General features: G+C 44.0%; 2 protein-coding genes across 2 annotated transcripts; both read right to left on the bottom strand.

Annotated features, from left to right (window-relative positions):
* Positions 1 to 2,221: 2,221 nt before the first annotated feature.
* Positions 2,222 to 12,046, bottom strand: slc30a1a (solute carrier family 30 member 1a). Its single transcript, XM_055873136.1, has 2 exons — positions 10,981 to 12,046; positions 2,222 to 4,887 (listed from the first exon to the last, which is right to left on the bottom strand). Exons 1-2 carry the CDS (start codon positions 11,570 to 11,572, stop codon positions 3,965 to 3,967), a joined length of 1,515 nt encoding a protein of 504 aa, XP_055729111.1. The 5' UTR covers positions 11,573 to 12,046; the 3' UTR covers positions 2,222 to 3,964.
* Positions 12,047 to 13,706: 1,660 nt separating this feature from the next.
* nek2 (NIMA-related kinase 2) lies at positions 13,707 to 20,286 on the bottom strand. Its single transcript, XM_055873137.1, has 9 exons — positions 19,896 to 20,286; positions 19,182 to 19,399; positions 17,498 to 17,738; positions 16,727 to 16,809; positions 16,501 to 16,627; positions 16,054 to 16,285; positions 15,673 to 15,727; positions 15,383 to 15,459; positions 13,707 to 14,925 (listed from the first exon to the last, which is right to left on the bottom strand). The coding sequence occupies exons 1-9, from the start codon at positions 19,989 to 19,991 to the stop codon at positions 14,726 to 14,728; spliced, it is 1,329 nt and encodes a 442-aa protein (XP_055729112.1). The 5' UTR covers positions 19,992 to 20,286; the 3' UTR covers positions 13,707 to 14,725.
* Positions 20,287 to 23,619: the final 3,333 nt, after the last annotated feature.

The following is a 23,619-nucleotide window of genomic DNA, read 5'->3' as shown; positions in this document are numbered from 1 at the left end:
CACTGACTGACCACTGGATTCTGCCTCACTGAGCCTCACTGACTGACCACTGGGTTCTGCCTCACTGGGCCTCACTGACTGACCACTGGGTTCTGCCTCACTGGCTGACCACTGGGTTCTGCCTCACAGAGCCTCACTGACTGACCACTGGATTCTGCCTCACTGAGCCTCACTGACTGACCACTGGGTTCTGCCTCACTGGGCCTCACTGACTGACCACTGGGTTCTGCCTCACTGAGCCTCACTGACTGACCACTGGGTTCTGCCTCACTGACTGACCACTGGATTCTGCCTCACTGAGCCTCGACTGACTGACCACTGGGTTCTGCCTCACTGGGCCTCGACTGACCACTGGGTTCTGCCTCACAGGGCCTCACTTACTGACCACTGGTTTATGCCTCACAGACTGGCCACTGGGTTCTGCCTCACAGAGCCTCACTGACTGACCACTGGTTTATGCCTCACAGACTGGCCACTGGGTTCTGCCTCACAGAGCCTCACTGACTGACCACTGGTTTATGCCTCACTGACTGGCCACTGGGTTCTGCCTCACGGAGCCTCACTGACTGACCACTGGGTTCTGCCTCACTGAGCCTCACTGACTGACCACTGGGTTCTGCCTCACTGACTGACCACTGGGTTCTGCCTCACAGAGCCTCACTGACTGACCACTGGGTTCTGCCTCACTGACTGACCACTGGGTTCTGCCTCACTGACTGACCACTGGGTTCTGCCTCACTGACTGACCACTGGGTTCTGCCTCACAGGGCCTCACTGCAGCACTGGGTTGCTCCACCCAGCGGTCTATGGGGGAAGGATGGTAGGACTGGTCATTATGTCCGTGGAGGACCAGACCATCTGTCTCACTGGCTTTGTTCACTTGTGTCCAGCCAGGTTGTGTGATGGGTGGGTGGAGTGAGGGTTGTTGGAAAAGGGGGTTTGGGGATGGTTGAGGGGGGGACACAGGGCTGAATTGAATGCTCTCTAAAAAAGGCTAGAGCAGGTGGACCAAAGCTCACAGGTTAAAAAGGTCTAGCTGAAGTGATTCCTCCTAGCCAACACATTTGTAAGCACAGGCTACATCATCAATGTATGCAACAAAGGCTAAACGAATAGGTAGCCAAGAGGAAACTATATCTATTCAAATCAGATCAGGGAAACATCCTGGACAGATTAAACCAGCAAGTCATCAGCACTAGGGCTCCCGAGTGGCACAGTGGTCTAATGCACTGCATCTCTGTGCTAGAGGAGTCACTACAGACCCTTGTTCGTATCACATCCGGTCGTAATTGGGAGTCCCATAGCACACACTGTCTGGGTTTGGCCAGGGTAGGCCGTCCTTGTAAATAAGAATTTGTTCTTAACTGACTTAGTTAAAGAAAAAAAAAACTAAAATGTTATGTAAGCTTTCAGCTATGGTTGATGGCCAGAGGGAACATACTATTGCTATAATTGTATCTATAGAACATGCATCCCAATTCAAGTTAATGTTCCGACAATGGCTTCTGTCAAATTGCCACCTGATCAGCTTTATTCTTTCTAGAGACTATTTCAATGCATACAAAACCCCATTCTAAATGGTGTTACAGAAAAAAAACTTTAATAAACCCAGACAATAGAGACCTACCACATGCCGACCCCCACCTCCCTGAACCATTTGGCCACATTTTCCAATCACTAAGGGTAGCAGCCTGGGACTCAAATGTAAATAAAGTGAAACAATGGTGAGTGCAGTGTTGTCTGGTTTAACCAGGCCAGGTAAATGTGGACAGAGGCAGCAGGACGCTGGCATGTTGTATAGACTACTAGAGCCGCTTGGCTTTGTGGAATGCTCCCCCAGGGCTGCTTACATAAGGCCATCTGCCTCAGGGCTGTTCACTGGGCTACAGAGCTAGGCCAGGGGCTAATATGGCATACTGTCCTGCCTGGAGATGGACGCTAATTCTCAGTCACTAATGACGTTTGTTCCCACTGTAGATTCCCTTTCAAACGTACTGTAGATTCACATTCAATGTAGATGTATTGTGGAAGATGGCATTTGAAATGGCTAAGAAGCAGTACGGTTACATGTATTTTCTAAGGCCTTCAAGTGGCTTTAATAGTCTTAATTCTAGACCAGTCTACTGGATCAGTATCATTGCAGATATTAACTGCGTGTGTGACTTAAGTGTAGACCTAATGTCCAAAGAAACAGTATGTAACTAGACAAACACAGAACAGCTTAACTGTACCAAACAAGCATGTTTAATTTTCACAATGACACATTGACAGGTACTGTAATATATCAAAAACACATCTAAAACCCAACAAACGACAACTCAATTTTGCACAGAGAGATCGGGTCTCAAAGATACCGAATAATAGTAACCAGACATTTTCAAAACAAAGAAACGTGTCAAAATACATTTCCCAATACAATGCTTCTATACTGCATACACATTTACTTTGAGTGGATATCTGAAATGCATCCTTGAATCATCATATAAAATGATATCTTTGTGATGATAAATGATACTGGATGAGGAATGATCAGATTTCCTTCTATTAAAAAGGCCACTAAGATTATTGTAAAATCAGCACATGAAGACTAACAAACCCATTCACTACAAAGAAAGGAAAAGCTTAGGCCCAAGTGACATTTCGATAAAAGTTATTCTTGCCATCTGAGAAAACAAGGAAGTAGGCTACTTTTTTGCAGCACTGTTGGCTTGTTTTGAAGCTCTGTGATTCAAATAACACTTCAGTTTGGTCATGCAAAGTTGCAGCAGAAGGACTAGAAACTAAAAACGTTCAGCATGGATTTTGACTAGGTCCCTTCCTCAACACATTCATGAGGAATATTAGTATGAATTTCAACAACCCATCTGAATGTCCTCCAGCATAGATTTAAAACAATATAGTTGTTGACATTTTGTAGTACACATTTTATTTCAGTGAGAGACGCACAGGCTTGCAAGGCCGATTTGATGTTTGTCGAAGTTTGCCAATACAAGATAGGCTAACCTACAGTACCGGTACTTATTTCAACTGTACTCAGTGCCATTTAAACTCAGTTTGAAATAAAGGCGAGGTTTGAGGTTTTTTACATTTTTTACACAGCATCTGCATTCAACCCACAACAACCATTAAAACAGAGTCAAGGCCAGAAAAAAAGTCATAATTAAAAGTAAAATGCACAATTTCAAAAATAAGTCTACAGCATAGATGGTTTGTCAAATATTCAAGTGGCAGAACAATTACAAAAAATGTAATCCATCATCCAAACTAAATATTATGAAAGCATTGACAGAGAGAAATAGATCATTACTAAACTTAAATACATAAATATTTTTGTTGTAATATAATCATTTTCCATTGGGCGCCCGAGGCTAATAAAATAGAGATGTTCAAAGCCTATCCAACAGAAATGTAATAATACATAAATGAAAGGTTCAGAGATCGATTTAAAAAACCTGCGGGGTAGACAGGTGTGCGTGCGTTGCCTTGCATATGTCGTATTTGCTCTTTGTCCTTGTTGGAGTCTCCCCTTGTCCTTTCTGCCCTGCATTGAGAAGCTTTGGCACAGAGACACCATGGAGGGACAGGACGACACACATCACAACATGGTGCTAACGAGGGGTAGGCCACACATGCAGCAGGCCAGACCAGGCCGAACCTGGGTGAGAGGTGAAGTCACAAGTATCATCAATGTGCTGCTCTCTGTGACACTCAGAGTGGGCCAGGGGTGAGGGGCTCAGAGGCGAGGATGTAAAGGTGGCGAGGGGTAGGTTGTGGAGGGGGGGGGGGGGGCAGTGGGAGGGTTAGGGGCTCAGAACAGAGGGTGTCATCAAACCAGACCGCGGCGGTGGAGCCATTTTCAACCCGTCTCCAGAAACCGAGAGCGCTGTACAAACGACAACCCGTCGGCAAGTTTAGCCCGCACTTAAAAAAAAAAACCTCATCTGGCCGTCTGGTCTGGTCTCTCTCACAGAGAAGACTCCACCTCTCGGGTGATGACGACCTCGGGCTCCGGCTGAGGAACCACCTGGACAATCGCAGTGGCCGCCTGCTCCAGGACTGCAGCTCCGGGTCCTGCTGCTCCCTCTAGGGTCTCGTTGATTACATCTATGGCCGAGGCTGCCAGCGCATTCCCCTCACCGCTCAGGATCTTCTCCGTGCCCACCGGACCAGCACCAGCTACGCCCAGCTTGTCAGCAGCGCCACAACACAGCTTAGGTGCGCACTGCGTCCGGCAGGAGAGCTCGCAGAGCGACGCACTTGACTCGGAGTTGATGGTAACGAACTCGGGCTGGATGGTGGTGGCGTGGATGCCCTCGTCGTGGAAGAAGTCCTTGATGCGCTTGGCCACGTCCATGTAGGACGTGGGGTCGTGACACTTTATGTGCGCCGTGGCGATGATGCGTGACCCCGCCAGCTGCCAGATGTGCAGTTCGTGGATGGCCAGCACGCCGTCCAGCAAGAGCAGCCGCTCGTTGAGGCGGTGCATGTCGATCTGCTTGGGCACCGTCTGCAGGAGGATCAGTGCAGACTCCTTGAGCAGTGGGTAGGTGGTGTAGAGCAGGATACCCACCATGATGATGCACAGCGTGGGGTCCAGGTACAGCACCCAGCACGGTCCCACCATGGTCCGTTGAAAGCTAGAACTGTTGCCCTCGGTGGAGTGGCTGTCGATGCATGGGTTGAAGCAGGTCTCGCCGGGGGGGCACGGCCGCCATACGAAGGTGAAGATGAGGGCGTTGACCACCACGATGACAGAGCCCAGGGCATCGCCCAGCACATGTAGGAAGACGCCGCGCATGTTGAGCGAGGCCTCGTCGTGGCTGTAGTCCAGCTCCTCGTAGGGAGCGCTGCCGTTCATCTGCATCTCACTGTCGTTACAAACAATCTCTGAAGGAAGAAGACAGAGACGAGGGGTTAAAGAAGTACAAGGGAGGCAAACGCACAGCCCTGTCACAAATTCATCCTTCCTTCCTTGAGATAAACATCGACCTATAAGTGATTAGATAGGTGAAAGCAGAGTGACCACTATCCCCAATGACAGGCAATTCAGATAGGTAGGAAGGATGCATTTCTACAGCATTCAAACAGAGCTCACATATTTGAGAGGACGGAAGGAAGAATGTCAGAGAAAATGGTGGTGGGGGGGGGGGGGGGGGGGGCACTCTTCCAAGAGATGGAGAAAAGAAAATTGAGATTTTTTTCAAAGACGAGGAATGACTAATACATAAATCGTGAATGACTCACGAGTCCCGCTGCAATTTATCAGCTGACTGGTCCAACTAGTGACCCAAACAAAGCATAATGATTGATGACTGCGTCAGGGTTTTTGGAGGACATGGTTGAGGTACCGTAAGTTACGGCTGCCCCAGGTGATAAACACCTTCATAGGAAGCTAAGTCGTGTTAGACATGAAACCCATTTACTTTGACGTAGGAAAGAAAATAGGCCATAAGACATCACCTGAGGCAGGCCTCCAGTTCTAGACATGAACTACAACCAGTGTGGTGGTGGAAGCCAGTATATTAACCAACCACAACCGACTCCCCTGCTTAACACCTCGAGGATATTCAAATGGTGTCTGCAGACAAGTGAGACGGCCTAGCACGACACTACAGCTCATACAGTTACATAATGGCCAATGGCACCAGAACCAGTGCTAGGCTAATAGCCTCTGGCTTGGCACACAGCGACGTAGGGGAAATTCATCGGGCTAATAGTCTGGGTGTCGGTCACTGCCTTCGAAGATGTATGGATGGCCGGGTGGCAGCGACCAGTGCACGGAGAAGGGAGAAATGGGCTCAATTTATTGAAACTGGCAGAGCCTGACAGGTTGGGGGGAAATGACAGTCTCCTGGTTCTACCCTTTTCTGTACCAACAGGATGCAAGGCCAAGGGCAGCTCTCAGTTCCCAACCCTTAGTATCAGCAAGAAGATGGTCAAACAATGTTTTACATGAAACTGGAGGATCACCAAGTCTAAATCATGATATCCTGTTAATATGACAAAACAATAGGGGACATGAATCCCTGAAGGCATGTGACAGTGATTTAACACAAGTATAAACAGAAAGAAACTGGCTTATAAACACATGGGTTTTGTGAAAGAAGCCAACTTCCTCCTGTTATGGGTGTAGCAGCAGCAGTAATGACAATAGAGATCAAGTGTCTTCATAAAAAGGTCACGATTTAAATGTGTAACAGTTCAAATATTCATTACATTTACCCAATGCAATTGGAGTGACCAAATCAGGATGGCGGGACTCCCACCAGTTTGGTTTTGTAACAAGTCATGACTCGCCCGCCACCGTGTAAAACACATGTCAAACTCATTCCACGGAGGGCCAAGTGTCTGCAGGGTGTTTGCTCCACCTCTTCTACTTGATTGATGAATTAAGGTCACTAATTAGTAAGGAACTCCCCTCACCTGGTTGTCCAGGTCTTAATTGAAAGGAAAACCCAAAAAGCTGCAGACACTCGGCCCTCCGTGGAATGAGTTTGACAGCCTGATGTAAGACATCTGCAGGCTGAGTGGGGGCTAGATTCTTCAGATAACAAAGATCAACTCAAAACAAACTTATGTGACAGTGAGGATGAAGGGGGGCACAGGTTTAGGAACCATTAGGTCTTTCCCTGACAAGCTCAGATGCAGAACCTCAGAGGTCATATTTATCCAGTTATTGCCTGATAACATGGCATAAAAAATTGTTTCCTAAAGTGATGAAAATAATGAATGAGTTACAAGGTCTGTCTTGCACTCTCATTGCCTCTGCTAAAAGTACTTCAAAATGGGTGTGCAGAATGGACCACATTGTTCTGTATCAAGTCACTGCTGATACCAGTCGCTGAAGTTTATGAATATAATAGCCCCGCCCCGGTTCCTGTTCAAAACTTAAAGCGACGGGCTGGATTTCATTATGATGCTCCCAACACATGCGTCTTTGACTGGTCTGGTAAAAAGGCTCCTACAGCTTACAGGGCAACAGATGATACTGATGATGCCCAAGCCAGGAGACACACATCAGCCCAGTTACGTTTGAGATTGTAGTGGATATTGATCCATCTACAATACTACAGAAGAAACCCAGCCAAGACCATGTGAGACTGGCATCTTGATCAACAGGGCAGTTGTGTTGAATGTCTCTCCTCAAAAGGCAGAAATATCAAAGGGTTTTAAAGGTCATTACCATGTAAAAGGACCAACATGTGAAGTCCATTTAAGCATGTCAAATTGGGTGTCAAATGAAAGCTAAGAGTCTATTTTTGAGAAATTACGACACACATATATACAGTACCAGTCAAAAGTTTGGACGCCTACGCCTACTCATTCAAGGGTTTTTCTTTATTTTTAGTGTTCTTTACATTGTAAAATAATAGTGAAAACATAAACTATGAAATAACACATATGGAATCATGTAGTAAGAAAGAAAAAAAAGTGTTAAACAAATCAAAGTAGCCCCCCTTTGCCTTGATGACAGTGTTGCACACTCTGACATTCTCTCAACCAGCTTCATGAGGTAGTCACCTGGAATGCATTTCAATTAACAGGTGTGCCTTGGAAAGAAATTCCACAAATTAACTTCTTAATGCGTTTGAGCAAATCAGTTGTGTTGTGACAAGGTAGGGGTGGTATACAGAAGATGGTCTTTTACCAAATAGGGCCAAGTCCATATTATGGCAAGAACAGCTCAAATAAGCAAAGAGAAACAACAGCCCATCATTACTTTAAGACATGAAGGTCAGTCCGGAACATTTCAAAAACTTTTAAAGTTTTGCCAAGTGCAGTTGCAAAAATTAAGCGCTATGATGAAACTGGCTCTCATGAGGACCGCCACAGGAAAGGAAGACCCAAAGTTAGCTCTGCTGCAGAGGATAAGTTCATTAGAGTTAACTGCTCCTAAGATTGCAGCCCAAATAAATGCTTCACAGAGTTCAAGTAACAGACACATCTCAACATTAACTGTTCAGAGGAGACTGCTTGAAAATCAGGCCTTCATGGCCAAATTGCTGCAAAGAAACTACTACTAAAGGACACCAATAATAAGAGACTTGCTTGGGCCAAGAAACACGAGCAATGGACATTAGACCAGTGGAAATCTTTCATTGGTCTGACGAGTCCAAATGTGAGATTCTTGGTTTCAACCTGTGTGTCTTTGTGAGACGCAGAGTAGGTGAACAGATGAGCTCCACATGTGTGGCTCCCACCGTGAAGCATGGAGGAGGGGGTGTGATTGTGACACTGATTTATTTAGAATTCAAGGCACACTCAACCAGCATGGCTACCACAGCATTCTGCAGTGACACGCCATCCCATCGGGTTTGAGCTTAGTGGGACTATCGTTTGTTTTTCAACAGGACAATTACCCAAAACACACCTCCAGCCTGTGTAAGGGCAATTTGACCAAGAAGGACAGTGAGAGAGCGCTGCATCAAATGACCTGGCCTCCACAATCACCCGACCTCAACCCAATTGAGATGGTTTGGGAGGAGTTGGAATGCAGAGTGAAGGAAAAGCAGCCAACAAGTGCTCAGTATATGTGGGAACTCCTTCAAGACTGTTGGAAAAGCATTCCTCATGATGCTGGTTGAGTGAATGCCAAGAGTGTGCAAAGCTGTCATCAAGGCAAAGCATGGCTACTTTGAAGAATCTAAAATATGTTTTGATTTGTTTAACACTTTCTTGGTTACTACATGATTCCATGTGTTATTGCATAGTTTGTCTTCACTATCATTCTACAATGTAGAAAATAGTACAAATAAAGAAAAACCCTTGAATGAGTAGGTCGTTAAACTTTTGACTGGTACTGTATATACACGCACATATTTTTTTTGACAATAATTTTCCATCCTAAAAAGTATGAATAGGCTTTGATAAAAAAGGTATTAGAAACACACCAAAAAAATTAAGTAAACACCCCTGCCAACTAATAAACACATATTTAGTTTAAGATAATTTTCAGCCTTTTGTAAGTTTAAGAAACCTGACCTCATGCCTTGAAATTCCATTGCCAACAACCCACATATCTTCAAGATATTTTCTAATTTCTCCCACTCATGGTGGGAGTATAATGATATTTCACAGAAGTAACAAGGTAGACCTATCAACTAGTTAAATTACATTTTGTTTATGAATTATGAAGTGATTAAAATGCAATTGTTACCAAATCGGTAACAGACTTTCTGAAATTGTATTGGCTACAATGGGAAATCATAGTAGTCACAAACCACAATTGGGTCGAGTGTACTGTCCTCCCTTCCTCTGGCATACCGTTAGGCTTATGTTCAGATGAAATTTGGTCAGTCCGCCCTGGCCTTAATTTCAACGCCCATAGACGTCTGGACTGGCCTTCATTTGGCCCAAACATGGACATCCATGATTGGTACAGTACATTCAATACATCAAAGAGTAAAGTACAGTAAAGAAAAGTAGAGTAAAGTTCAGTACAGTACACAGTAGAGTACACTATAATTTACTGTACTATACTGTTATGTGCTGAGCTTTAATGTCAACTCTTGTGAAACAGACATCCATGGTTGGTTCAGATTTGGTCCTGGCCAACCAAATTTGATCTTGTTTGATGATGGCTCTCAATATAATAGCCAGTGTGTAGAATAATACCTACATATAAAAAAGGAGGATATTGCATGTTTATACATTTGTGTACCTATTTATGATACATCACCATGATGACAATGACATTCATATCAACAATTATGCATTTCTGTGTAGTACAGATCAGGGACCCATGATCAAATTCTGTTACCGCAACTCTGTTACTGGATGTAAATCCACTTCAATATCCAAAATATATATATTTTTTAACCTAAGGTGTCATGTCATAGCTGACACCCCATTCTTTCGGCAAACAACGTTGAATCTTAATTTGGAGCCAATTTGCAATATCATTAGATTTTGATTACAGAATATTCCAGAGACAGCCACATACGCATTCATTTTAAACAATACATTTGACAATGTTTTTACGATTCTACCACAGAAGATACATTTTATTTGAATGGTAAATCTCTTGATAAACTGGGTAAATTAAGATGGCATAGGCCTACTCACAATACAGGTGAATGCATATTCAAACTTCCATTTGGGACTTATATTAGCCTACTGATCAACAACATGTGCATAGAAGCATCACTCCAGCATGTCACACCTGTATGGAAGGACATCATAGATGTCTGCCTTTAGTTTGAGGATATAAAAGGACATATATTCAATGAAAATCGGTCCACGTAACGTCATGATTTGGGATCAGGGATGATTATGAAACTATTATTTTTGTCAATTTCCATGATCTGGATTGTATTTTAGACGTCAGGACGTATCACTAAACAACTCCACATGAGCTCTATTATCGGTAAATTAACTAAACTAATATTTGCAACAGGAGTTCGATTTAGGACACTGTCAACTCATCCATTTCTCTCAATACTTCACCTATCTGTTGGAGAATGAGCTAGCACGCTGCTGATTTACCCTGCTGGACATTCCTCGGCATTGTGCAGTGCTCCTGGCTCAGGCAGTGAGAGGCAGCTTGCATAGCAGCATTTTTGCAATGATCGAGAAGTGCGAACAGACTACAAATGGTTCAAATCGACCAGATATCGGCTCGGCCGATTATCCGTGGTCCTCCAAAAAAATCGATGGTTTTTGTTTTGCATATATTTAAGTGAGTCTCAGGGCAATTCCGTTACCATGGAATTGCCCTTAACAAGACCACCACAGAGATGGCTTAGTTTGGACTAAAGATTCGCCTACGTTATTTAGTCAGCAAAGTCCCAGAAGTTTCAGTTATTTTAATAAATTACCTGTCTGTGTGAGATTGTGAGTGTGTGCTCCGTCTGCCCCCACTCCCCAATAAAATATCTTATTTTAAATCGATGAAACCACATAGCTAGCCAAGTACAGTAGTTACAGTATGTTGACAGTATAGCTAGCTACTGTAATAGACAAATGTTTAACATAACTTACCATGTCTACGTCTCTCGGTGTTCACGCCATTAGGGGGGCTGTTGTGGCTTCCTACCAGGTTGTTGGTCTCCTCTCCTGATGATCCATTCGGTCTTTCTGACTTGCATAGTTTACCTCTCTTGTTTTTCTTATTTCCATGAGAATGGCCTCCTCCTCCGTGGGAGTGCCCGTGTCCACCACCTGCGTGTCCGTGGAACAAGCACAGCCCGAGGAGGTTGACCAGGAGCCCGGCGGCCCCCACACCGATAACTACATGGGGTTTCTCGATTTCATGTGGGTTGGTGAATCGCTCGACGGCCTCCAATAGTATGGTAAAACAGAGAGCTGTGAGGAACACTGCGTTGACCAGAGCCCCCATCACCTCAGCCCGGATCCATCCGAAGGTGTTTTTATTTGTCGATTGTGTTTTCTGAGCGAAGCGCACGGCCACCAAAGCCACAAGCAGCGCTATGACATCCGATAGCATATGAAAGGAGTCCGAAAGCATTGCTAAAGATGCAGTGATCCGACTGACGACAACCTCCACGATAAAAAAGCCAAAAGTCAATGAAAGCATGCATACTAGCCGCACACGATTAGGTTCACAAGCCATTTCTCTACGCTGATCACTTGTTAACGTTAACTGAGTTAGCTAGCTAGCTAGCTTACGATATGCACGTACGATGTTACGGTATACTAGCTGTAACGTTAGCTACAACATGCGAGCCAATCGATAGGCATATGATGCCATTCCACCACGTCTTGCAAATATTTATACGGTCGCTAACAATTCGTCATTGTCATACGATTACAACCGACTCCAATTCCAGATACAGCTAAAACCGATGTTGGTTCCTCAAAAGCAGACAATTGGGAACATTCAAAGACAAGGGCATATTCCAGAAGCGTTGACCGTAGACTCCGATTTGCAGACGGCTGAAACTTTGCACCCGAGCCGGTAAAGTTTCCACACGGAATAAGGCGACTGAGAGGCACGCCCTGGTCTTTTGCTATTGGCTGTTAGGGATAAAGTAGAATTTGGTTGGTCAATTTATACAACCATTTCACGTGGACGGAGCCCATCGTTGCTATGTAGCCACGTTGATTAATGCAAACATTTAGACGTTGCGGACTCCTCCAACATTCTGACTCATCATTTTTTAGGATGGTGTGTAGCATCGGCACACGGCCCCTTGTCTTATTTCTGTGTGGTTAACAAAATTTTATCCATTCGAAATACATTAGGTTAGATTACGTTTCAAGCACCCAACTGAAAAGAACACTAGTCCTACTAGACTATAGGTCTAGACGTATTATTTCGCAATCTGTTCAAACACTTTTGAGAGGTTAAATGTCCTGGCAATACTTAAATAGAATAAACAACTTTCCATGCATCTAGGGCTGGGCCCTCACACATTCACAGGATTCACTTTGGTGGAAGCGCTTTACCTGCAGATTTCTCCAAAGCCACGATCGAAACATCTTTCAACCTTTCCAACATGAAGAGAAAATATAAGGATAAACGACGACATCATGTGGGAGATACTGATAACTACAACCCTTTAGATACACAGTAGCCTACGTACATCACCGGGCTGTACATTTTGTTTCCCTTTCCATTGTTTGAAGTGAAACAAGTCAGTCAATCACCTGATAAACTCTTTACGAGGTGTGCATGGAGATCAATGCATGCAACAGAAACTTTCCATGTAGAAAAATAGATCACTCTGATTACATCTGCATTAAATGTTTACAAGAGACCATTCACTACATGTTATGTTCCCACATAATTTACATGACCAAATGTATATGCAAACTAATTATGTAAAACATGTAAATTAAGTTTAAAAACATACATACCAAGAGTTGAACTTCATCATGCAACCAAAATAATGTACATGATGCCAATTTGAGATTAAAAACAGGAGACAATTCAAGGGCAAAGGAACAATACAGCAAGGGCAAAGGTCAATCAGTTGACAGTTCAACAGAAAGTAATGCCACGTTCCCGTCTTGTCGGAAACTCAGAAATGTTCGACTTGCTTGCTCGTTGTAGAAAAATTATACCGAGTTGAACCACTTGGGAAGTATCAGAATCAAGCAATAGGAAGCTCTACGCAAATAATGTGTTAATTTTAAATCGGAGATTCTGAATTTCCGACATTATGTGAACGCAGCATGGAACTTTGCACCCGAGCTGCTTAAGTTTCCACTTTCCACACATAACTAGAGGAAAGGCCCGGTATTTTGCTATTGGTTGTTAGAGATAAATGTACAATTTGGTTGGTCAATTTTTACAACCGTTTCACGTGGGCGGAGCCCAGCGTTGCTATGTAGCCACGTTGCGCAAAGCAAACGTTTCAACGTCATCGTTTGGAATGCGCTGCGAACTCATCCAAAATTCTGACTCATATTTTTAGGATAGTGTGTAGCATCTCCACACGGCCCCCTTATCTTATTTCTGTGTGGTAACAAAATAGTATAAATCCAAAATACATTAGGTTAGACTACATGTCCAGCACTACTACAAACTGAAAAGACTTGGCCTACCAGACTATCGTCATAAATAAAAAAATGTGTATTTTTTCACCTTCTGTTCAAACATCTTTGAGAGGTAAAATGTCCTGGCAATACTTAAATAAATGTAACAACTTTGAATGCATCTAGGGCTAGGCCCTCACATTCACATGATTCACTTTGTTGGAGGTGCTTTGAAGAGAAAAGATAAGGACAAATTACATCATGTGGGAGATACTAAATACAAACCTTTAAATGTACAGTACATGAACAGGCTGCAAATGTTTCCGTTTACATTGTTTCAAGTGAAGCTAGTCAATCACCAGATAAACTCTTTACTTGGTGTGAATGGAGATCAACACATGCAACATAAACCTTTCATTTAGAAGAGATAATGTAGGTGTACATTCTGCAACAGTAATCACTGATTACAGCTGCCTTTAATGTTCACAAGAGGATACTCACTACTTATGTTCCCACATCATTTTCATGGCCAAACTTCTATGCAAATTGCTTATGTTTAGAAAACAAAGCATGTAAATGAAGATTAGAAACACATTTACCAAGAACTGAACCATCATGCAACCAAAATAAAGTACATGATGCCACCTTGAAATAAATAGGAGACCATTCAAGGGCAAAGAAACAATAAAGCATTACAGACAAGTGTCAATCAGTTGACAGTTATACAGAAAGTGGACCTGCCTGAAACAGACATTTGTTGAAGGTCAACAGTGCCTGTTTTTTGCCAACTCATCCCAATATCATATTTGCAAAACATTGACATATTTCCTGAACAGAAATGTATGCGGGAGTGTACACCTATTTATACATCTTCAGATAACGTACTAACATTGCCCTTTAAATATATTTTTAATGCCACCATACAGTATGTACATAGTGGTTATAAATCACATATTCACAAATCAGAACTTGAGTGAAATTCTGAGCATCAACAACACATTTAAATGTCAAGGTTGAAGAAACACAAACACCACTATAAACAGAGATATCTGGCATCCAATATTTGGCAATTTCACCATAGTACAAACCAATCACCATGATACAAATAAATTAAAGCTACATAATTTCCCTATGGACCGCTAGGTTTCAATAGCTCTGAAAATAATGTTAATCAAGAAAACTAAAGCAGAGACCTGCTACTTCAGGGACACACCTCAGACAACCATATATTCATCCATCCACATGACACTGTTAGTCAGGCCCTAGGCAGCAGACTCTCTGCGGGCTAGCGGATGCCTAGGATCTGCCAGCTCTTGAGCTGGTAGAGCCTCTCCACCTCCCCCAGGGCCTGGGCCCGCATGTTGGCTGCCTGCAGCCTCTTCTTCAGCCCCAGCTCTTGGCTCTTCACACTCTGTTTCTGGTTCTCTTTGCTTTCTCCGGCAAAATGGACCTTCTTTCCAGGTGAGACGTTCGCCTCTCCCTCATCTAAGGGGCCAAGACGGCAAAGCGTTATACTTTTTATTTATTGAACTCTACAAAAAACAGCTCAGATTAAGACCCTCCTTTGTAGGATGCCTCTGGGATTTTTCAGACTACACAGAAACGTTAAAATTCATAACTTTACTCTAAATCAAATATGCTTCCCACCTTTATTTCATTTAAAAACATGGTTACCCCATGGCTACTGTATATTATATTGAACTTCAATTACAAAGCAAAACAAGTACCCCTCATTTACCTCCTGGTTCCCACCCCATGTTTGTTGCAGGTTTTATTGCAGTAAAAAAATATATACAAATATATACACATTCACAAGGTTAAAATTCATAAATACACAAAAATACAGTAAAATGCTAAAAATTCCCCAATTAGAGAAGTGAACACAATGCTCAGTTCTTCTCAATGTTCAGGGGGTCCAGAGGCCTTCGCTTGACTCCCATACCCATTTCATTGGAATAGAGCAGTGGCAGGGCCTTCTGCTGTTTCACCAAGTTGTAGCTCTTCAACAAACTCTCCGCTCTAAAAAACAAAAAGCAAACATTGTTGGGAGTCAAAATGGATTATACCCACTTGCAGTTTTATAGCAAGCAATGAGATTATAACACCAAAGCAGGAAGCAAAAGTAGCATTAGCACAGCTTGGAGGAGGATTAAAGCCTTAGGATTTAGTCTGACAAACAGCAGTTTGCTGCATTTCAAGTAAATTAAGTGATCCAAGAGAGCTCCGTTTTACCTGGCAAGCTTCTCATTTGATAGTCTCTCGCGAACACAAAGCTCCTGCTCCCGCTCTGTAGGAGGAATGGAAACTCATTCACCAGATTTAAATTAAACATACCGCAGGTTACAAACAATTCAGTCTGTGTATACTCGGTAGCATAGCCAGTGACACATTGACCTCCTTTACAACCAATCATTTCAACAAGACTGACCTCAAAAAACATGCACGTTCCAACACCACAGGGTCTCATCTGTGACTAGGACATTATAGGGACCAGGGTTGGGGTTGAAACCATTTTCAATTCAGGACATTAATTGAAATGAACATTCACTTCCTGAATTGGCTGAGCTAAAAACAGAATTGAGCCCAACCCTGATAAGGGCAAATGACACTCACGCTCCAGCCTCTCCTCTCGCTCCTTCAGGGCCTTCTCCCTGTGCCGCAGCACCTGCTCCTTCAGCCTCAATGCTGCAATGGTAGGGGCGGTTGAAGACTCTGCAGGCTTTGGTTTCTCTGGATCAGCCGACCTCCTCCGGTGTCTTGCATGCGCCCGCCTCTGCTCATCGGCGACCAGGTCCGTCAACAGGCTGCTCTGGAGAATGGACTCAACTGAGGGCCTCAGGTAGTCCTGGCAACACAGCAGTCAAATTGACAAAGCAAACTGGTAGTTTGAGTACAAGGGAGTGAGGGATTAAAACCTCTTGACGTTGAAATTGTATATCGATGAAATTACATGCTTGGTGATTCAGACAAACAATCATCTCAACAGAAGTGCAGCAGTTGCTCACAAGAAGCCCTGAACTTTATATGGAGATGATCAGTGCTGTGAAAGTTGTTCCAAACCTTTAAATGGAGCATTCTGGACAGGAGTGTATTCAGCTCCTCTGAATACCGGTAGGGGATTCTCCTAAACTTTCCCTCTCGGATCTTCTCTGCCAGCTCTTTTTGGTTATAAGCTGTGAAAGGAGGCCTACATGGAAGAAATGCATGTGTCAGACTTCAATATCGTCTAATGCATTGATTTGGTGGATATTGAGCAAGAATAAAGATGACAGGCAAGGTAACTCACGATAAGGCACAGAGTTCGTACAACAAGCACCCCAAGGACCAGATATCTGATTTCTCATTGTAGGACATGCGATTTATTTGTTCCTGTAAAATATGAAAGTGTCCACACATTGACAAACTGATTAGACAAGCTCATTATTTCTCTAAAATCATAATTTAAAAAATATCTACTTTTAAACCATAATCATAGTTGGAGTCGGTATTGACAATTTCCCCACCGTGGGGGAAAACACAGGGAAGTACTCAGACCGCCAGCAAAAAAGGCCTCTATTTACACGTTGCTTAGGAGTGCATTTCACATGACTTTTTGATTCTAAATTGGATTGTAAGGCACGTATGAATGTCCTGCGTAATATAATGTTGGTCATTGTAGCCAATCAGCTGCATTATACTTAAAAACACTTCAAATCAGTTAAAATTCCCTTTGGCTAACTTTGTCACAACCTATATCAATGAGCATTAGCATTCTAGCTAGAACTGCTGCATTTTGGATGCAGCAGTTCTAGTGAACTGCTGCATCCAAAATAGGTATTCTAAGATCACAATCAAATGTAATCTCACCGACTGTTCAAGCAATAATCAAAACATTGTAAGAGTTTGAGAACCCATCTCCGAAAGACCGCAGTAAATCTAGGCTGTTGAAAGGGCGCAGATGGCGAACGGCAGTTATCCCTGCGGTGGCCGTTGTTCACAGGGCTACCTGTTCATGACATGACTAGCAACTTGGAGTATAGGATTCACAATTATATGAGTGCCTTTGCTACGGACTCACAGGAGACATGTAGTATGGGGTCCCGACGAAAGTCTTAGCGAAACTGGTGTCATGGTTCAGGATACGTGCGAGACCAAAGTCGCCAAGCTTGACATTCTGCTTGACATCCAGGAAGATATTGGCGGGCTTAAGATCTCTGTGCAGCACTGTGGCCCCACCATTGCTCCGGCGATGGCAGTCCTTCAGGGCAAGAGTGAGCTGTGCCATGACTCGCATGATGAATTCCTCCTCCAAGTAACGCCTGGACACCAGGAACACAACATACAAGTTTTATTAGTCACATGTAAGAAATACACATGGACAATGTCTAACTAAATGCTTTCTTGCAGGTTTCTTCTCAACAATGCAACAATAAATAATACAAATCCGGCTCAATAGAGTAAACATTTTAGCATAATACAGGAACACGCTATTTATAGTCCAATGTGCACACGTGTATGGGGGGGGGGGGGGGGTATATAAACTGAGCAATATAATAAGTGTCTGGTAGCAGCAGTTGTGATGTGTACGTAGCATGAATGTGTGTGTGTAGCATATGTGTGTGTGTGTGTGTGTACAGTGCATTCGGAAAGAATTCGGACCTTGAATTCCACATTGTTACTTTACAGCCTTATTTTAAAATTGATTAAATTGTTTTTATCCCCCCTCATCAATCTACATACAATACCCCATAATACAACGCAAACAGGTTGACATTTTTGCAGATATATAAATTAATGAAATAACACATTTACATAAGTATTCCGACCCTTTACTCAGTCTTTGTTGAAGCACCTTTGGCAGCGATTACAGCCACGAGTCTTCATGGGTATGATGCTACAAGCTTGGCACGCCTATATTTCTCTGCAGATCCTTTCAAGCACTGCTAGGTTGGATGGAGAGCGTTGCTGCACTGCTCGTTGTAGGGGTTCAAGTCAGGTTCAAGTCCGGGCCACTCAACGACATTCAGGAGACTTGTCCCGAAGCCACTCTAGCATTGTCTTGGCTGTGTGCTTATGGTCGTTATTCTGGTGGAAGGTGAACCTTTCACCCAGTTTGAGGCCCTGAGCGCTCTGGAGCAGGTTATCAAGGATCTCTGTACTTTGCTCCCTTCATCTTTCCCTCAATCCTGACTAGCCTCCCAGTCCCTGCCGCTGAAAAACATCCCCACAGCATGATGCTGCCACCACCATAGGGATGGTGCCAGGTTTCCTCCAGACATGACACTTGGCATCCAGGCCAAAGGGTTTAATCTTGGTTTCATCATACCAGAGAATCTTGTTTCTCATGGTCTGAGAGTCCATTGGGTGCCTTTTGGCAAACTCCAAGCAGACTGTCATGTCACTCTTCAGTAAAAGGCACTTCTGTCTGGCCACTCAACCATAACCATCCTACAGGGTGGCAGGTAGAGCGTTGGGCCAGTAACTGAAAGGTTGCTAGATCGAATTCCGAGCTGACAAGGTAAGAATGTCGTTCTGCCCCTGAACAAGGCAGTAAACCCACTGTTCCTAGGCCGTCATTGTAAATAAGAATGTGCTCTTAACTGACTTGCCTAGTTAAATAAAATAAAACATTCAAAACCCACAAAGGGTGTTGCACTGTCGCAGTTCACCACCTGGCCTCAGAGTGGGATGGCCATCAGAGAGGTGTATACATGACACATACTGGACAAGGGAACCAAGGTCAGCACAAAACACACACACACCTTTCTTTGATGCATCTGGTGATGAGGCTGGAGAGGTCACCGCCTTCACAGTGCTCCATAACGATGTACAGTGTCGTGTTGGTCCGGTCAATGATGCGGTCATAATATCTCACAATGTTTGGATGCTTCAGTTCACGCAGGAGATTGACCTCGGACACCAGCATCTGCTTCTCGCTCTCAGCCATTGTGCCGTAGTCCAACTCCTTCCAAACTAGAATCTATGACGAAACCCAGACAACAGGACTAAACATGTATTGATTGGCCAAAGCTTGTTGATGTTGGGAAACATTTTAAAGATAAACATACAGTGTAGGATATTTGCTAGCTACCTGTTTGTTTTACGTCAAATCCTGGTTTAGCTAAATGTTAGCAGTGTGGTTCATATGTATAGCTAGCTATATAACACGTGCCATATCATAAAACCACACAGTTCCTCGCAGTTGTAGGCAAACATGGCAAATGCTTTAGTATTGCTGATGTGGGGAGGTCTGGTGTTGTTCCCCGCTTAATGTCCAATGAGGTCATTTCTAAAATAAATAAAAAATGTCTGTCCACTTAGGGGACACCTTTTGTCTCGTCTCAAGAGCATCCCCCAGAGGTAAACGTTACGCACTGGCTCTGGTTACCTTGACAGGTGCAATGAGAGCATGCAAAGCAAACATAGCTAGATAACGTTGGTCGAACAACGCCTTACTAAACGTCGGTAACACTTACCTTCGCATCAGATTTCCTCCGTATTTTCTGACATTTTCCGTAAGACCCTGACCCTATGGTATACAACACCTCATAATCTTCAACACGAGATGGCATTTTGTCGTAGCGAACGTTAACGTTATATAACTAGCTAGCTAAATGCAGATTGCAATGCAAGGTACCTAACGCAGCTATCTATCGAAGAGCAATAACGACTATTCTGGACGTCTTCTTTCTTGAAATATCGTTAGCAAACGTAAATGCTGACTATATCTCTCCGATAACGTATTGATAAAATAGCTAGCTAACTACTCGTCAAAACAACGTGTTTTATGTTGATAACACAAGCAACGAAAGGAAGCAGGGGATTCCTTGCGCTGGTTTCAAATTGGTGCCTGAATTCTTCAATGTGATTGGTCCGTCTACTACATATAGAATGTTCTAATTGGCTGTAATGAAGACACAAGCTGCTGGTTGCTAAGCATCTGAAACCCGCGAGATTTGGCGCGGTTGTTTAAAGGGGAATAATTATTTTGCCGACGGGAACCGTTCTGATGATACCTCAGTGACGGAAACGTTCTATCAAAGACAGTACGATTGCTGGGGAAATATATTTGCATACCGCATTTGTCCAAATTAAAACGTAGTAATGTAATAAATTCACAGAACCCCACGTATACATCTAAAATATGGAATCTTCACTTGCTGATTACCACAGAGTTTAAGTAATCTATACCATCTATGACACAACATTTACATGTTTGTCATTTAGGAGACGCGCTTACCCAGAGCGATTTACAGGAGCAATTACGGGGTAAGTGCCTTGCTCAAGGGCACATCGGCAGATTTTTCGCCTAGTCGGCTCGCAGATTCGAATCAGCGACCTTTCAGTTACTGGCCCAACGCACTTAAACGCTAGGCTACCTGCCACTACCCCGTGTGTATCTCACCACAAGGTGGCAGAAAAAGCATACTCTACTTTTATCCTGCCCCATGAAACTGAAAACTGAAGGTGGCCACTGTCCATGCAAGTTAGAATATAATAGCTTCTAGTGATTGTCTAGTACTTCCACACATCTATCTGATAACTAATCAAAGTACATTAGGTCCATCTATGCCAGTTAGAATATAATAAAACAAAATAGAATAAAAGAGAATAGAATATCCAGTGTAAATAAAAAAACATTATTTTGTGAACTCTACAATTCCTCTCAGATTCTAGTGGATATCAAGATACAGACAGCCTTGAACCCTCTTGTTTTTTTTTACAAATGCATCATTGACTTTATCATCATTTTCTGCTGCGTAGCTTGTCATTGTGAGAACATGTGGCAGCCAGGCTGAGTTCTCTGTCTGTCCCACAGTCCCAGAGCATTGATGAATATGGTTATCAGTCTGCATCATAAATCACTGTCAGGGGAGCAGTGTGTTAGACATTGTTAGCAGTTGACCTCACATAGCGAGTGCCACATTTTGTGATCAACTGTTGATCTACCCTCATCACAGAGAAAGTGATACCCTACAACACAACACTGCTCATTGATTTACTGCCTGCATTGACAGGGAGGTTGTTTGGCGTTTGTACTAAGGTTGAGTGGGCCAGCTAGGCTAGATGATAGGCACCCATGAAATCTGCAGATCGTGTTGATTACTGTGAGGTACATTGAAACTCGAAACAGAGACCTCACACTCCATCCAGGGATATCAATAGCACTTTACCTGGGTCATATTCATTCATGCACACCATCGCAAAACATTTTACAACAGAAAACAAAAAATTAGCATTTCTCATTGGACACGTGCAGGTATTCCTTCCGTTTTAGTCCGCTTTCTTCTGTTTAGTGCCTAATGAATATGACCCGGAACTTGTCAGTGTGAAATGATCTCGTCGTTGTCTTCATATCACCAAGCATCTTCCCTGTTGTGATGCACTCTGTGAAAGACAGGGGCCCATGTAGACAGGCTAGTTTGCGGCAACAATATCTTATTTCAATTATACCTGTGCACCTATTAATTGTCCCGAAAAGGTCATTGCCACTAGGGCTGTTCCCATGGCGCCCTCTCATGCACACAGGGGAGGCTATTGGGAATCAAGATCCAGCAAACACGGTATCAGTCCTCAGCAGCGGTGTCATGTAATTAACAAGGCCCCCTGCAGAGTCCCTCTAGGGGCATACCGTGGTGACAGGCGTCTTCGAATTACCCCTGTGTCACTCGTCTCTCTCTCCTGCCGTCACACTGCGTCGTACACACACACGTCAGGAGGACATGGCAGGGCTCACGGTGCGGTGTAAAAGAGTCCGTCTGTCACCACAAAGGTAATTTCCTACAGAGGGGCTGTTATGGTACCAGTGTCCCTCTTTCTGTAAGCAAGTCAGGAGCGTAGGGGTGCTTAATGTGAGGCTGACAACCAAAACATCAAAGACCGCAGGGGGCGACTAGGGTCCCTTGGGGGGCCACGCTAGGTGTCACCCATCTCTCTGAGGGCCAAGAGCTAGGAGGGAGAGACAGTGGACCCCGTTTGAATGGCACACTATCACAACAGGGGTGTCAGTCAGTTTTCTTGTCTATATCCTTTGGTCTTTTTATATACCGTGTGTGTCAATGTGTATATGCTTGTGTACTGCGTATGTGTGTTTATGTATCGGCGTGTGTGTGTACCGGACAAGCCCCTATCCGAGGAGTTGGTGGGTCTTTGGTGTCACCGGGCATGGAAGGTGGCGGAGCTGGTGGCTGCAGCCATATTGCTGTACTGTGACATTCATCTGCCTGCTTCCCCTCAGACTGTCCTCCATCGTAGGTCACCCTGGCCTCCCCCTCCGCAGATCACCCTGGCCTTCCCCTGCCACCATGTCAAGTTTTAGTGTTTGCTGACTCAAGGGGAGCAGCCACGAACCACAACATTTATCAACCAGACCAGAGCAGCCGAGCATGAAGACATGGTACCCTGTGGAGCTATGCTTGTGATGCATTTAGTGTAACTGTCACTGCAGGCATTCTGGGAGCGACGCTATAGCCTAGTTTACCTGCGGCTGGGCATGGTGGAATCTTTGTGCAGTCAAGAACATACCGGTACATGTGTTTGTTTCTACACTGATGTGTTCACATTGGCTCCGGGGTGAAGTTTCCCTCAAGGGACAGATCTAGGATAAGCTTCCTCTCCCCGAATCCTAACCATCAGTGGGGGAAATGCAAAACTGAGCCAAGATCAGCATCTAGGGCGGGGATCGGCAACTTTGATGAGGGAGGGGGCCACAAAAAAAAACATTATTCATCATGAGGGGCCACAGTGGCTCATGGGTCTGCGTACCCACATCATATATATACATATACAAAAGGGGGGCCAGTTGCCCATCCCTGGTCTAGCGGCAACTTCGTCCTACACCTTTCACATCACATGTGTAAAACAGAAAATTACTAGGCCTTCAGAGAAGAATATGTATGGGGTTGTTGTAAATGTAGATTATTAATATTAATTCTGTAGTCTCTGGTTTACGCTGGCCATGAAAATGCACAGCTCTGACACGTTGTGACGAAAGGAGATCCCTGGTCTGACTTTGGTCCTCCCTCTCAGTTGTTTGGTATGGAGATGACGCTCTGGTGTGAATCCCAGATTAGTCATTTTGCAGGTCAGCAGGGTCCTTATAGTCTCTCCTGTGCATCTTTAATCCCATTTTCCAGCTCACTTCCCAGTGCCTAGGCCCTGGCTACCCATTGGCTGCCTGCAACTATGTGGCTCTCGCAG

Source organism: Salvelinus fontinalis, chromosome 20, assembly GCF_029448725.1.
Source record: "Salvelinus fontinalis isolate EN_2023a chromosome 20, ASM2944872v1, whole genome shotgun sequence".
Taxonomy (NCBI): domain Eukaryota; kingdom Metazoa; phylum Chordata; class Actinopteri; order Salmoniformes; family Salmonidae; genus Salvelinus; species Salvelinus fontinalis.
This window is presented reverse-complemented; position numbering and strand designations above follow the sequence as displayed.

Bases quoted from the DNA above. Each gene is read 5' to 3' on its own strand.
- slc30a1a (XM_055873136.1), bottom strand. From the start codon at position 11,572: ATGGCTTGTGAACCTAATCGTGTGCGGCTAGTATGCATGCTTTCATTG. The intron at 4,888-10,980 runs GTAAGTTATGTT...TTCTTCCTTCAG, and splicing joins CACCGAGAGACGTAGACATG to AGATTGTTTGTAACGACAGT.
- nek2 (XM_055873137.1), bottom strand. From the start codon at position 19,991: ATGCCATCTCGTGTTGAAGATTATGAGGTGTTGTATACCATAGGGTCA. The intron at 19,400-19,895 runs GTAAGTGTTACC...GTTTCGTCATAG, and splicing joins GGAGGAAATCTGATGCGAAG to ATTCTAGTTTGGAAGGAGTT. The intron at 15,460-15,672 runs GTAAAACGGAGC...TTTGTTTTTTAG, and splicing joins TCAAATGAGAAGCTTGCCAG to AGCGGAGAGTTTGTTGAAGA.